Below are 14,811 nucleotides of genomic sequence, written 5' to 3'. Positions count from 1 at the left end.
TCATGTATGGATGTGAGAGTTGGACTGTGAAGAAAGCTGATCGCCGAAGAATCGATGCTTTTGAACTGTGGTGTTGGAGAAGACTCTTGAGAGTCCCTTGGACTGCAAGGAGATCCAACCAGTCCATCCTAAAGGAGATCAGTCCTGGGTGTTCATTGGAAGGACTGATGCTGAAGCTGAAACTCCAATACTTTGGCCACCTCATGCGATGAGTTGACTCACTGGAAAAGACTCTGATGCTGGGAAGGATTGGGGGCGGGAGGAGACGGGGACGACAGAGGATGAGATGGCTGGATGGCATCACCGACTCTGTGGACATGAGTTTGAGTGAACTCTGGGAGTTGGTGATGGACAGGGAGGCCTGGCGTGCTGTGATTCATGGGGTCACAAAGAGTCGGACACGACTGAGCGACTGAACTGAACTGAAAATTTGTTCTGAATATTATTTTTTAAGAGGTAGATCCCAGGAGATGTCCAGATCATCACAGTGACTCTGCAGTTGGTAGATGAGTGAGCTGAGCAGGATGGGCTGAGGTGTCGAGCACTCAGTGAAGCCCACATCTGGGACCTGCCCGCCCAGCACACAGATGTGTGTTTTTTTGGCCCTGAATGTTTCAAATGGTTTCCAAGATTTGAAATTTGGGAGACCTCACAGAAAAAATCTAGATTTCTGGCTTCTCTTTAAAAGCCAGCCACAGTGGCTCTATAATCTCTCAAGGTAACAACTGGAAAGAAGCCATGGGCTTGCACGCTTTAGAGAAAACTTGTGCTTTTCCCTGCACCCTGTGACCTCTGAGCCTGTAACTCCTGCTCAACATGGTTGCCACAGATTTTAAGTAATCTTGACATCAATAAATAGTTATGCATTTGGACAGAAACATATGATACACCCTGCTGCAGTCTCTGAGTACATCTAGTTTTTCAATGGTGATAACTCTTGTTTTCAAAAAGAAAAACCACAGACATTCTATGAAAACTAATGGGCAGAGAGTTTATCCCAGCTCTGAGCAAACAAAGGAACAGCACAGATAGGGCAGCGGGCCTCAGAGATCGTTGTCGTCTTCATTTGACTCTGAAGCCTAAAACCAGCAAGTTGGTGTGCCATGAAAATTCATGGTGCCCCGGTTCCTAAATTAACAGTGGTGATTTAGTCAATGGGTCCCCCTCAACGGCCATTCAACAGGCACTGAGCAGACGCCCAGGCGGCCAGCAGCTACCACACCTGTGACAGGTAGAAGACGTTATCTGCACAGGTGTAAGCAAAATTCGAGGCTCAGCAAAGTTAAGTGGGCCCACAAAGGCCAGGCAACTAGTCCTTGGTGGTGGGATTCCATGTGGGCATGTGAGGGTCCAGAACCCCCTCCTTCCCCTCCACATTACTCTCGAATTCAGCGGCACCCCAGAGAAGAGGATAGATAAACATGACTGGCTCCCTGTTGGAATAAAGCATCAGGTTCCAAAGACCCTGTGATTATTCTGGCTGTGGCAGCAGACAACACGAACATATTTGAAGAGAAGTAATGCCAGGAGATCCACCGGGACTCTTGCACAAACATCCCTTGGGCATCAAAGTAACATATCTGACTAATGTCAGATATAGAGCTTAAGGTGTAGAAGCACCATGCGAAACAACCAGACACTTCTGAAGACTACTAGAAAGCTATTCTCCTTTACATTTAAGTGGATGGTGAAGGAAATGAAATGATTTTCCTCTACAAACCAATCTCAGCTCAAGGTATCCAATATGGGCCAGAGGCAAAAGGGACCAACTGCCACCTTCTCATTTCCTGTCTAATAAGATATGGTCTTGGAATTGTCCTTAAGATTAGAGAGCTTTACTATTAGAGTGTGTATACAACCACCTAGGACAATGCTTGTGATAAACTGATAGCTAAAAGTAAACCAAAATAAAAGTGTTGACACTACAATTACATTAGCCACACAGAGACTTGAGTGTGCATTTAGACAAAGCAGAAACAAAACATGAAAGATATAAGGGCAAAGCAGAAACAAAACATGAAAGATATAAGGGCACTCACTCAGGTTGGTGATCAACTTACACTTAAAAAAAACCCTATTTTACTTGTATTAATGTTTCAAAACCTTGTGTGATTGGTTCTTAAAATTATCTTAAAGGTAAAAAAAGAGATTACCATATTAAGTGAAGTAAGCCAGACAGAGAAAGACAGGTATCATACGCTATCGCTTATATGTGGAATCTAAAAGAAGAAAAAAGATACAAATGGACTTATTTCCAAAACAGCAAGAGACTTACAGACATAGAAAAGAAACTTATGATCATGAAAGGGGAAAGGGGGTGGGGGGATAAATTAGGATGTTGGGATTAACATATCACCCTACAATGTATAAAACAGATAACCAGCAAGGACCTACTGTATAGCACAGTGAATTCTACACAATATTTTGTAATAACCTATAAGGGAAAAGAATCTGAAAAAGGATATATGTGTGTGTGTTTATGGGCTCCCCTGGTGGCTCACACAGTAAAGAATCTGCCTGGAATGCAGGAGACCTGGGTTCGATCCCTGGGTTGGGAAGATCCCCTGGGAAAGGGATTGGCAACCCACTCCAGTATTCTTGAGAATGGACAGGGAGGCCTGGCATGCTCCGGTTCATGTGGTTGCAAAGAGTCGGACATGACTGAGTGACTGAACTGAACTGACATACATATACTATATATGCATGTATACATATATAAAATATACATGTATATACGTAAATGAATCACTGTACACCTGAAGCTAACATGGTATATTTCAATAACAAAAAAGAAGGATGAGATGCTGAGGATTAGCCTGCCTTTCTCATTAAGAAAGAAGAAAGGAATTATAACAGGGCGCTGATGCAGAAACACATTAACCAGTCTATGGAAAGAGTACAGGGAACAGACTGATGTGTATATGGAAACTTGACAGAGGACTGACATGGAACTAGGAATCAGAGGGGAAAATAGATTCCCTCTTCATGTCACACCTGAAAATAAACTCCAGGTGAACAAGAAGCCCAAAGGTGAGAAAGGACACTGAAGCTTTTACAAGAAATTCTGACAGTCTTTCTGGGGTGTGAGAAGGACCTCTCAAAAATTCAAATATCATATACATCCCAGGGAAGGAGGACACATTTGACAACATTCAAATCAAAAAGCATTTTTATACAATAAAATGAAACAAAGTCAAATTCAAGCCACAGTATTAGAGACTCTTTGTGTATATATAACTAAGGAGACATCAATGATTAAGAAAAATGTAACATTCCCAAATTTTGCTAAAAAAAGGCTGTGGAAGGGCAATTCATAGAAGAGGAAACTGACTTTCTAACATACGGATGACAAGATGCTCATGCTTACTCGTCAGAGTCGGGTATCTTAAAGCCACATGAGATGCTGCTTGGCGCCGGCAGGAGTACAGTGCTTCAGACGCCGCTCATCCGCATCCCGGACGGGCAGGGCCTGACAGACAGCTGGAGGGCGTGGGCACCAGGTCATCACTTCGGAGAGCAATTTGCCAATATTCCAAAAAGCTGAATTTTCTCTGAAGGTCTAATCATTCCTCTTCTAAAAGACTCTATCCATAAATGGAGACATATGTATAACTTGCTCATTGAGTGCAGGGGTGAAAACCAAGAATGACTCAAGTGTCCATTCATAAAGAAATGGATAAGTGAGTGAACTAATGACACACTCGTCACCAGGGATACATCTTAAACACGTGACACTGAGCGGAAACAGGTGGTGGCTCCGTTTATATGAAAGGTGAGAGTGAACAAGCGCTATTTATAAACACCTGAATAGCTAGAAACAGCAGGAGGACAGAACCGCGTGCAACAAATCCCCGATCAGCGTGTGGCGACCTCTGTGAGGGCGCCTGGCACACAGCGGATCCCTACGAAGCGCTGGCTGGCTCACGGGGACGAAGAAGACCTCCATCCTTTGAGGCTGGAGTGGACCCCCTTCCCAGCCGGCCCGTGCCTCACCTCAGGTGCCGCTTCTCAGCGCTGCTCCTCTCCCACGAGGGGCTCTTCAGGGGGCCCGGCTCTGGAGTCCCAGCTAGGTCCTGGTCACTGCAGTCCCCCTGGTCTGTGCCCCACTTGTCCTTGGATCTCGTGCTGTCATGCTGGGAATCCAGGGACACGATGTCTGAGGGGGAGCTCATCATGCCTGAGTCCTCGGTGGTGTCCTCTGAGGCGAAGCAGCTGCCGACAGACACGGTCTCCTCGGCCTCCGATGGCACTGGGGGGGTTCCACCCACACTGCAGGGACCGCCGGGCCCCATGGGCAGGCTCACTGGACGAGACACACAAGGGGAGGTCAGCCACCACGCCAGTGAGCTCCCCCGGCCTGACACACCTGAAACTGCGTCTGTGATGGGAGCAACATTTTCCCTCAAAACTCAGCATATTTTTAATTAACCTTTGAGATTTTTATCCTGTACACGACTATAGGTAAGTGTGTGTGTGTGTTAGTCACTCAGTCGTGTCTGACTCTTTGGGACCCTATGGACTGTAGCCCTCCAGGCTCCTCTGTCCATGGAATTCTCTAGGCAAAAATACTGGAGTGGGTTGCCATTTCCTTCTCTAGGGGATCTTCCCAATCCAGGGATTGAACCCAGGTCTCCTGCATTGCAGGCAGATTATTTACCATCTGAGCTACCAGGGAAGCCTGACTATGGGTAAACACATTAAAAAAATTCAGACTAACAACATGATGAACGCAATTGTTTCTAGTCTGATCCTTGGTTTAACAGAAGTTGTTTGAACATGAATTTTTTTCTTTTAAATTAAGGTTTTCAAAATAGAAACAAAGTTCAAAATAACTAATCTTGTTCAGGAACGTCTAACAAATATTCCTCAGGAACAGGTGCAATTTGTCTTGATGTATTAATGATACTTTTCATCAGTGTCTGGCTCTCCCTTTATTTTCATACATGAGACAGTAAGATCTGGTTTAAATAAGAGATGTTTTTAGAAGAGAACCCTCAAGTAAAATTTGGTTGAGGTTACTGGCCCCTGAACACTGAATATGCACAATGTCGGGGAGCAGAAGGAACTGATGCACAGAGTTGTAACTCACTATGGAGGCCTGAATTCATTCCACCCTGATTGAGATGCTGGGGGCACATATGTCCAGCTATTATCAGGGACAGTAGGTGTAACAAAAGGGAGGGAGCCATTTTTCTGATACTGAGCTTTGAGGTGGTCTAAGACTGTTCACTGGAAGCTCCACACTTGGAGAGGAAGCTCCCTAACATTGAGATGGGAGGACAGGTGTCTAGAACTCAAGTGCAGACCAGAGGTGTGTGTTTTCACTGAACGAAGAAATAGCTTTTAAACCTCAAGACATATGATCTACACGCTGCTTATGGTCATCCAGGAAATAAAGACTGTGTTGTGCTGCGGTTTCAGTGTGTTTTTTTGAAAATCGTTCCTTCAGTAAGTAAGTTGTTGGACGCCTAGAATGGATCAAGACCACACACATGCTGAGTGTAAATTCCACAGACTCGGACAATGACAGACCAATAATCACACTCAAGACAGTGAATATTTTAAACAGACAACAGACAAGAGACAGAGAATGAAGAAAACCAAAAGAACACCGAGGAGAAAATTCCTTGAGGTGTTGCTTTCTTTGAGATCCCCCAAATAAACGAAAGAACGAGAATAAAAAAAACTGCCAGATATTTAATAAAAGCGCTCACAAATAAAGATCAGAAATAAGGGAGGAATTGTTGAGAGAAGCGAACGCACAGGCAGTGTATCTGAACGCAGTGAATGCTTCTGAACAATAGCCTCTTTCTCTTAGCTTTCTTCCTGTCTTTTGTTGCAAAGCTCTTAATTAGAGGGCAAATACAGAGAAGAAACACTGCCTGCAGATTAATACCACCAAGGCCTTTTCTGCCAGGGGTCTGCTGAGACGCGGTCACACCTCAGATACTTTGCACCAGCTGCTTTGTCCACACAGCTGGCGACTCTATCTGACATGTCACTCCTGGCCCCTCCTGCCAACTCCCCTCAAAGCTGCTCCCTTGCCTGGCCATCAGTGGTGGCCCCGATGGCTGAGCAGACTCGGGTTTCCTGTTTCTCTGTCACCATCACTGAACAAGTGGGTCAATCAAGCTAACACTTTCTCTCTGCAGTGTAAAGAGAGCACCGTGATGGAGCATACAGATTTCTGGCCACAGAGACTGATCCAAATCCAAGGAGGGCGGTCGGTTGACTGGTGGCCTGGGGACAGGTCCCTGGGCCCTCTGCCTCAGTTTCTCCCAGGAGAGGATGCAGTGGTCCTCACACGGGCATGGCCTGAGATGAGGACTAGCTGTGAGGCCAGCCCACTGCCTGGGGCCCCTGGCATGTCTCCACAGCAGAGTGCATGCCAGGGTGGGAAGGGCCCCCTGACTGCACTTGGGGACACAGGTCCACAGGTCTCAGCTCTCTGGTGACTCGCAGTTTATGGGGGACAGACAAGTACAGCAAGACTGGCAGTGCCACGTGGTGAGACCAACACCAGGACTGCTGCACAGGTAGAGGGGCTGGGCCGCTCATAGGGAGGTCTCAGCACAGAGCAGGTACTGGGTAGGTGCTCCGTCCAGCCCTGCCCCCCACAGCTCCAGCGGGCATCACTCGGGAGTAAAGAGAGCTGCTACCTCAGGAAGCACTGGGGCAGCCCCCCCACCTTGCGGTAACACTGGAACCTCCTGCCTCAAGCAGGCTTCCAGGCACTCAAGCGCCCCAGAAACTCAGAAGGCGTTTGTGGTAAGGGAGGACTTTGTCTGCCCCTTTGACCTGGTTGCACGATTGAGGATGCTTGTCTGGGCTTGTTTTACATCCCTCAGACTTTCTGAGGTGAAAGTTGTGCATCACTGGACTCAATCCAGCCGAGGGCAAATGCTTAGTCAGCAAGAGGTGAGCAGTCTCTGCCCAGGGTGGATGTGTTAAACCGCTGAAACTCACTGCGAAGGGGATGAGTGCCCGCACTCCCCTCTTCCCAAGCGAGTCCTCTGATTCTGGAGGATGACCTTCTCCAGGGCCCAGGGTTCTCTGTTCTTGAACCTGAAGGACAGAGTCGGTGAGGGCCCACCCATATGCCTGCTGCAGGACCCGGAGCCCGCGCTGGGTGGCACGTGACGGGACCTGCTCCCAGGGAACCTGCGGTGTGTGGTGGGCATGGTCACACAGGGTCAGAGGGCAGCTGCCTAAACACCCGAGGGAGAAGGAACAGGGGTGATCCCACCTGCAGCCTGCAGTGCGGCAAGCACCAGTATGGGGGGAGAGCGAGGATGGGAGGGCGCTCGGAGCGCAGGGTGGGTGTTCCAGTCAGAAAGAGAAATCAGCTCTCGTAAAGCCTCAAGACTCCTGTGAACCACTTTGGGGGAGACTTTTTGAACTAAAAAAAGAAACCTTTTTTTGAACTAAAAAGTTATTAATGCAGGATTCTTGCAAACGTGGAAAAGCACAACTTATTTTTAGCAGATGCCAAATACAAATTCATAGTTAAATTATCTTCCAAATAAATAGTCACAGAGCCCAAGTCAGTAAATTAAATGCTTCCATTGTCCTCCACCTGAATTATATAATCCAATAACAGACTGGTTCCAAATAGGAAAAGAAGTACATCAAGGCTGCATATTGTCACCCTGCTTATTTAACTTATATGCAGAGTACATCATGAGGAACGCTGGGCTGGAAGAAGCACAAGCTGCAATCAAGATTGCCGGGAGAAATATCAATAACTTCAGATATGCAGATGACATCACCCTTATGGCAGAAAGTGAAGAGGAACTCAAAAGCCTCTTGATGAAAGTGAAAGAGGAGAGTGAAAAAGTTGGCTTAAAGCTCAATATTCAGAAAACTAAGATCATGGCATTTGGTCCCATCACTTCATGGGAAATAGATGGGGAAACAGTGGAAACAGTGTCAGACTTTATATTTTTGGGCTCCAAAATCACTGTGGATGCTGATTGCAGCCATGAAATTAAAAGATGCTTACTCCTTGGAAGGAAAGTTATGACCAACCTAGATAGCATATTAAAAAGCAGAGATATTACTTTGCTAACAAAAGTCCATCTAGTCAAGGCTATGGTTTTTCCAGTGGTCATGTATGGATGTGAGAGTTGGACTGTGAAGAAAGCTGATCGCCGAAGAATTGATGCTCTTGAACTGTGGTGTTGGAGAAGACTCTTGAGATTCCCTTGGACTGCAAGGAGATCCAACCAGTCCGTTCTAAAGGAGATAGATCCTGGGTGTTCATTGGAAGGACTGATGCTGAAGATGAAACTCCAATACTTTGGCCACCTGATGCAAAGAGTTGACTCATTGGAAAAGACCTTGATGCTGGGAGGGATCGGAGGCAGGAGGAGAAGGGGACGACAGAGGATGAGATGGCTGGATGGCATCACCAACTCGATGGACATGAGTTTGGGTAAACTCCGGGAGTTGGTGATGGACAGTGAGGCCTGGTGTGCTGCGATTCATGGAGTTGCAAAGAGTCGGATAAGACTGAGTGACTGAACTGAACTGAATAGGTCAAATGCCATTACAACTAAATGCAAGCTTTGGAAAATTCTCAAGCTTGGGTGTAAAGCAGAAGGGCTAAACTAAGATTGCATGCATGCATACTCAGTTGTATCCAAACTCTTTGTGACCCCATGGTCTGTAGCCCGTCAGGCTGCTCTGTCCATGGGATTTCCCAGGCAAGAATATTGGGGTGGGTTGCCGTTTCCTTCCAGGGGATCTTCTGCCTCAGGGATCAAACCTGAGTCTCCTGTGTGTCCCGCATTGGGCATGTTACCACTGTGCCACCTGGGAAGCTCAACTTAAGGCTGCTGCTGCTGCTAAGTCACTTCAGTCGTGTCCGACTCTGTGTGACCCCATAGACGGAAGCCCACCAGGCTCCCCTGTCCCTGGGATTCTCCAGGCAAGAACACTGGAGTGGGTTGCCATTTCCTTCTCCAATGTGTGAAAGTGAAAAGTGAAAGCGAAGTCGCTCAGTCATGTCTGACCCTTAGCGACCCCATGGACTGCAGCCTACCAGGCTCTTCCATCCATGGGATTTTCTAGGCAAGAGTACTGGAGTGGCTTGCCATTGCCTTCTCCGCAACTTAAGGCTACTAATTCCTTAAGTTGAACACAATCATTTCAGTTTGGCATGAGTTCCACTTAGTTTTTCTTTCATAAAGTCACCCAAGAAAATTTCAAACACCAAATGTAAATATCTTCCATGTATTTTTGTAATGGATTAATTTTTTATTACTTTATTAAATCAAAGATCTTGTATCTTATGATATTGCTTATTTCCTGGTCATTGTGAAAGGCAATTGGTCAAAAGTCTGTTTCACCAGGTTATCCGCCCAAAGAAAATGTCTCAGCAAAACACTAATCTCTTCCTCATCTCATCATGACACCTCTGGCTCCCTTACACAAGCCGACAAGCCATGCTCCCACCTCCTGTCTCAATCCATCTTGATTTAGTTCTCTTTGGTCTATGCATTGGGAATAAAGGGGAAAATAAAGTAGTTACAGGTGGGTATCAGAACTACTGGGGTCAAACTGACCTGGTGTGTCAGTAATTTTTGTCATATACACCCCAACCTAATTTTGAACCATGTGTTCCCACCTACACTTTAATCGACATTTGAAAATATCCATCGTGAGTTCAGCTAGTTACAACAGATGTAACTTCAGTGTAATTATTATTTAAATCTGTTTCATTATTTTACAAAATATAATAAAAGGCATCTGAACATGATAGTGTCTTGATGTCCAGAACCCGGCATGTAAATTGGATGAGCAGTTCTCCCTTTAACAGGCAGCATTCTAGAGCACAGCTCTTCTTTCTGGAATTTACTCCCCTCTCCCACACCACAGGAATCTCACCTCATCCTCAATGAATGTGCTTTGTGCTTGACAGGTTTCCTACTGATTAAATAAAATATGTATATAAATTAAAGTGCGTTTTTTATTTCCTCTCTCAGCAGAAGGTAGTGATTTTTTTCCTATACCGGGAAGTGATCACTGTGATGAACAGGAAGGAGCCAATAAAATTTACATGAGTATTTTAGAAATGTTGACATTTCTTAAACAAAAAGGCAAAATGACATTAGAAATGCATCTTTAATGACTCAGATTAGGCTTTTTTCAACTAATTCCTTAAAAGTGACTAGTTAGTACTAGAGAAAGGCAGGGTTTGCTATTAATGCAGTTCACATTTTTCATTCTTATTGCTATTAACACGTTATGAATCAGAGATGTATTTTTAGATATTTTGTTATCCAAATGTTATTGACTGGAGATGCGTCAGTATCACTTATGTAACGGATTGCTGACCACAGGTATTAGTTTCTACAAAAATCCCCAGGGTCAGTAATGACTTAAGAAACTGAAAAACCTTGCTGACACGAGTAAGTTGAAGTGAGTTTTGCTATAGTGACATCCCTCTGCTCAGTTTTTAAAACTTTTACTCTATCACACATCACTTGATCGGTCACAAAATTTATGTTCAATGACATAGTAATCAACGGTTTGCTCAGACCCTTTGTCCATTTGGTTGGAAGGAAAACTTGGAAACCACCTGATGTTCAACAGGACTGTCCACCTGCTCAGCCCTCCGCCAGGAAGGCTGTGCGTGTTTTTGTCAGGCAGCAGGGTAAGGCCCGCCCTCCTCAGGGAACCACACGCAAGTGAGATCCTGGTGGGTGACAGCTTGGCATGTCTTCTGTGGTGGGGGAGAAGGGCATTCAGCAAAGGGAAGCTGGGAGGACCGCCGCCCAGATGCTGCCTGCTGTGACCGCTCAGGCAGCTCAGTTCTAGGAAAGAATGCGTGTGGACACATAGCATCTGGATACAGATTCCCTCGGAGAGCCTTATGGTCTCCCAGGAGCACACATTCCCGGGTCAAATCCGCCAACACACACAGAAGAGGTGGGTCAGTTTATGGGCGGGAGGGGAACACGTGGGACCTGCCACGTGGAGACAGGCAGGGGACATTCTTCCTCCCGGAGGAGACGGAAAGGGGCCAGGACCTGGGTCTTGAAACAAGCAGAGTAGGGGCCGGCGGAGGAGGACAGAGAGACTAGCGGGGGAGCGAATCAGCCGCGCAGGCTGAGCGGGAGGCGGCGCGTACTGAGCGCCCGGCGGTGCGCTGTGGCCGCCCCGGCTGTGGCAGCGCGCGCGCAGATGCCAGCAGGAGGCGCGGCGGTCTGCCGGCCCCAGTCCCGGCTGCCTTCTTCTCCTGTTACCGATTCTTTCACTACAGTTTCCTCAAGGCGAAGTTTATACATTTATTCCTCTATGGATTGACAGTCCTCTCCCTGGGTGGGCAACACTTAATATTGGGGTCAGTAGAAGGAAAGAAATCATAAAAATTAGGGCAGAGATAAATGCAAAAGAAACAAAAGAGACCATAGCAAAAATCAACAAAGCCAAAAGCTGGTTCTTTGAGAAGGTGAATAAAATTGACAAACCACTAGCCAGACTCATCAAGAAACAAAGGGAGAAGAACCAAATCAATAAAATTAGAAATGAAAATGGAGAGATCACAACCGACAACACAGAAATACAAAGGATTATTAGAGAATACTATCAGCAATTATATGGCAATAAAATGAATAACCTGGAAGAAATGGACAAATTCCTAGAAAAGTACAACTTTCCAAAACTGAACCAGGAAGAAATAGAAAATCTGAACAAACCCATCACAAGCACGGAAATTGAAACTGTAATCAAAAATCTCCCAGCAAACAAAAGCCCAGGTCCAGACGGCTTCACAGCTGAATTCTACCAAAAATTTAGAGAAGAGCTAACACCTATTCTACTCAAACTCTTCCAGAAAATAGCTGAGGAAGGGAAACTTCCAAACTCATTCTATGAGGCCACCATCACCCTAATCCCAAAACCTGGTAAAGACCCCACAAAAAAAGAAAACTATAGGCCAATATCACTGATGAACATAGATGCAAAAATCCTTAACAAAATTCTAGCAATCAGAATCCAACAACACATTAAGAAGATCATACATCATGATCAAGTGGGCTTTATCCCAGGAATGCAAGGATTCTTCAATATCCGCAAATCAATCAACGTAATACACCACATTAACAAACTGAAAAATAAAAATCATATGGTTATCTCAATAGATGCAGAGAAAGCCTTCGACAAAATTCAACATCCATTTTTGATAAAAACCCTCCAGAAAGTGGGAATTGAAGGGACATACCTCAACATAATAAAAGCTATATACGACAAACCCACAGCAAACATTATCCTCAATGGTGAAAAACTGAAAGCATTTCCCCTAAAGTCAGGAACAAGACAAGGGTGCCCACTCTCACCACTACTATTCAACATAGTTCTGGAAGTTTTGGCCACAGCAATCAGAGCAGAAAAAGACATAAAAGGAATACAAATTGGAAAAGAAGAAGTAAAGCTTTCACTGTTCGCTGATGACATGATCCTCTACACAGAAAACCCTAAAGACTCTACCAGAAAACTACTAGAGCTAATCAATGATTACAGTAAAGTTGCAGGATATAAAATCAACACACAGAAATCCCTTGCATTCCTATACACTAATAATGAGAAAATAGAAAGAGAAATTAAGGAAACTATTCCATTCACTGTTGCAATGAAAACAATTAAATACTTAGGAATATATCTACCTAAGGAAACAAAAGACTTGTACATAGAAAACTATAAAACACTAGTGAAAGTAATCAAAGAGGACACGAATAGATGGAGAAATATACCGTGTTCGTGGATTGGAAGAATAAATATTGTAAAAATGAGTATACTACCCAAAGTAATTTATACATTCAATGCAATCCCTATCAAGCTACCAACAATATTTTTCACAGAACTAGAACAAATAATCTCACAATTTGTATGGAAATACAAAAAACCTCGAATAGCCAAAGCAATCTTGAGGAAGAAGAATGGAACTGGGGGAATTAACTTGACGGACTTCAGGCTCTATTACAAAGCCACAGTCATCAAGACAGTATGGTACTGGCATAAAGACAGAAATATAGATCAATGGAACAAAATAGAAAGCCCAGAGATAAACCCACGCTCCTATGGACACCTTATCTTCGACAAAGGAGGCAAGAATATAAAATGGAGAAAAGACAGTCTCCTTAACAAGTGGTGCTGGGAAAACTGGTCAGCCACTTGTAAAAGAATGAAACTAGAACACTTCCTAACACCATACACCAAAATAAACTCAAAATGGATTAAAGATCTAAATGTAAGACCAGAAACTATAAAACTCCTAGAGGAGAATGTAGGCAAAACACTCTCCGACATAAATCACAGCAGGATCCTCCAAGACCCACCTCCCAGAATATTGGAAATAAAAGCAAAAATAAACAAATGGGACCTAATTAAAATCAAAAGCTTCTGCACAGCAAAGGAAACTCTAAGCAAGGTGAGAAGACAGCCTTCAGAATGGGAGAAAATAATAGCAAATGAAGCAACTGATAAAGGATTAATCTCCAAATTATACAAGCAGCTCCTGCAGCTTAATTCCAGAAAACTAAGTGACCCAATCAAAAAATGGGCCAAAGAACTAAACAGACATTTCTCCAAAGAAGACATAAAGATGGCTAATAAACACATGAAAAAATGCTCAACATCCCTCATCATCAGAGAAATGCAAATCAAAACCACAATGAGATACCATTTCACACCAGTCAGAATGGCTGCTATCCAAAAGTCTACATGCAATAAGTGCTGGAGAGGGTGTGGAGAGAAGGGAACCCTCTTACACTGTTGGTGGGAATGCAAACTAGTACAGCCACTATGGAGAACAGTGTGGAGATTCCTCAGAAAACTGGAAATAGAACTGCCATATGATCCAGCGATCACACTCCTGGGCATACACACCGAGGAAACCAGAATTGAAAGAGACACATGTACTCCAATGTTCATTGCAGCACTGTTTATAATAGCCAGGACATGGAAGCAACCTAGATGTCCATCTGCAGATGAATGGATAAGAAAGCTTTGGTACATATACACAATGGAGTATTTCTCAGCCATCAAAAAGAATGCATTTGAATCAGTTTTAATGAGGTGGATGAAATTGGAGCCAATTATACAGAGTGAAGTAAGCCAGAAAGAAGAACATCAATACTGTATATTAACGCATATATATGGAATTTAGAAAAATGGTAACCTGAACCCTGTATAAGAGACTGCAAAAGAGACATAGGCATTTAGAACAGTCTTTGGGACTCTGTGGGAGAGGGTGAAGGTGGAATGATTGGGGAGAATGGAATTGTAGCATGTATATTATCATAAGTGACCAGTCCAGGTTCGACGCATAAATTTTCCTCTGTTCATTTCTTTGCATTTGTGCCTTTTTAATAAAATTCTTTTTTAGAAATAAAAAAAAAATATTTTAAATTTGGAAAAGAATATAAAAGAAGAAGGTGTATATCTATCTATTTATGTGTATAAGTGAATCACCTTGCTCTACAGTGGAAAATAACACGTTATAAATAAACTATACTTCAATAAAAACTTATTATATAAAAAACATTTTATATTAACAGTTTTGTCCAAAAGCCCCACAGACCTAGGATCCTCAAATATATTGATGAAGATAACAATGCAGCCAGTTCAACACTTAGCAGTACATGAATACACACTTTTTTCAAGAAGGCAGGGCAATAAAGACCTTGAAATCATTTGTGGATCTAAAATTGACCTGAATTCTTTGAAGAGTCACGTAATGTACCCTTGGCTTCAATCAATCTGTACTTCTCCAAAGCGTGAACCATAACCCTAATCCTAGAATCCTAA

At 44.0% G+C, this 14,811-nt stretch overlaps 1 protein-coding gene across 7 annotated transcripts in view; it reads right to left on the bottom strand.

Annotated features, from left to right (window-relative positions):
• COBL (cordon-bleu WH2 repeat protein) overlaps positions 1–14,811 on the bottom strand; it is a 317,955-nt gene that overhangs the window by 28,195 nt on the left and 274,949 nt on the right. For all 7 annotated transcript variants that reach the window (XM_055420349.2, XM_055420346.2, XM_055420348.2 and 4 more), the window contains one exon: positions 3,994–4,303. In XM_055420349.2, coding sequence (XP_055276324.2) covers positions 3,994–4,303 — 310 coding nt within the window. The remainder of the gene's footprint in view (positions 1–3,993; positions 4,304–14,811) is intronic.

The sequence above is a fragment of the Moschus berezovskii genome, chromosome 3, assembly GCF_049115385.1.
Source record: "Moschus berezovskii isolate FMDL1 chromosome 3, NW_MosBer_1.0, whole genome shotgun sequence".
NCBI classification, from domain to species: domain Eukaryota; kingdom Metazoa; phylum Chordata; class Mammalia; order Artiodactyla; family Moschidae; genus Moschus; species Moschus berezovskii.
Note: the sequence above shows the minus strand (reverse complement) of the source record. Positions and strands in the feature narration are given on the sequence as shown.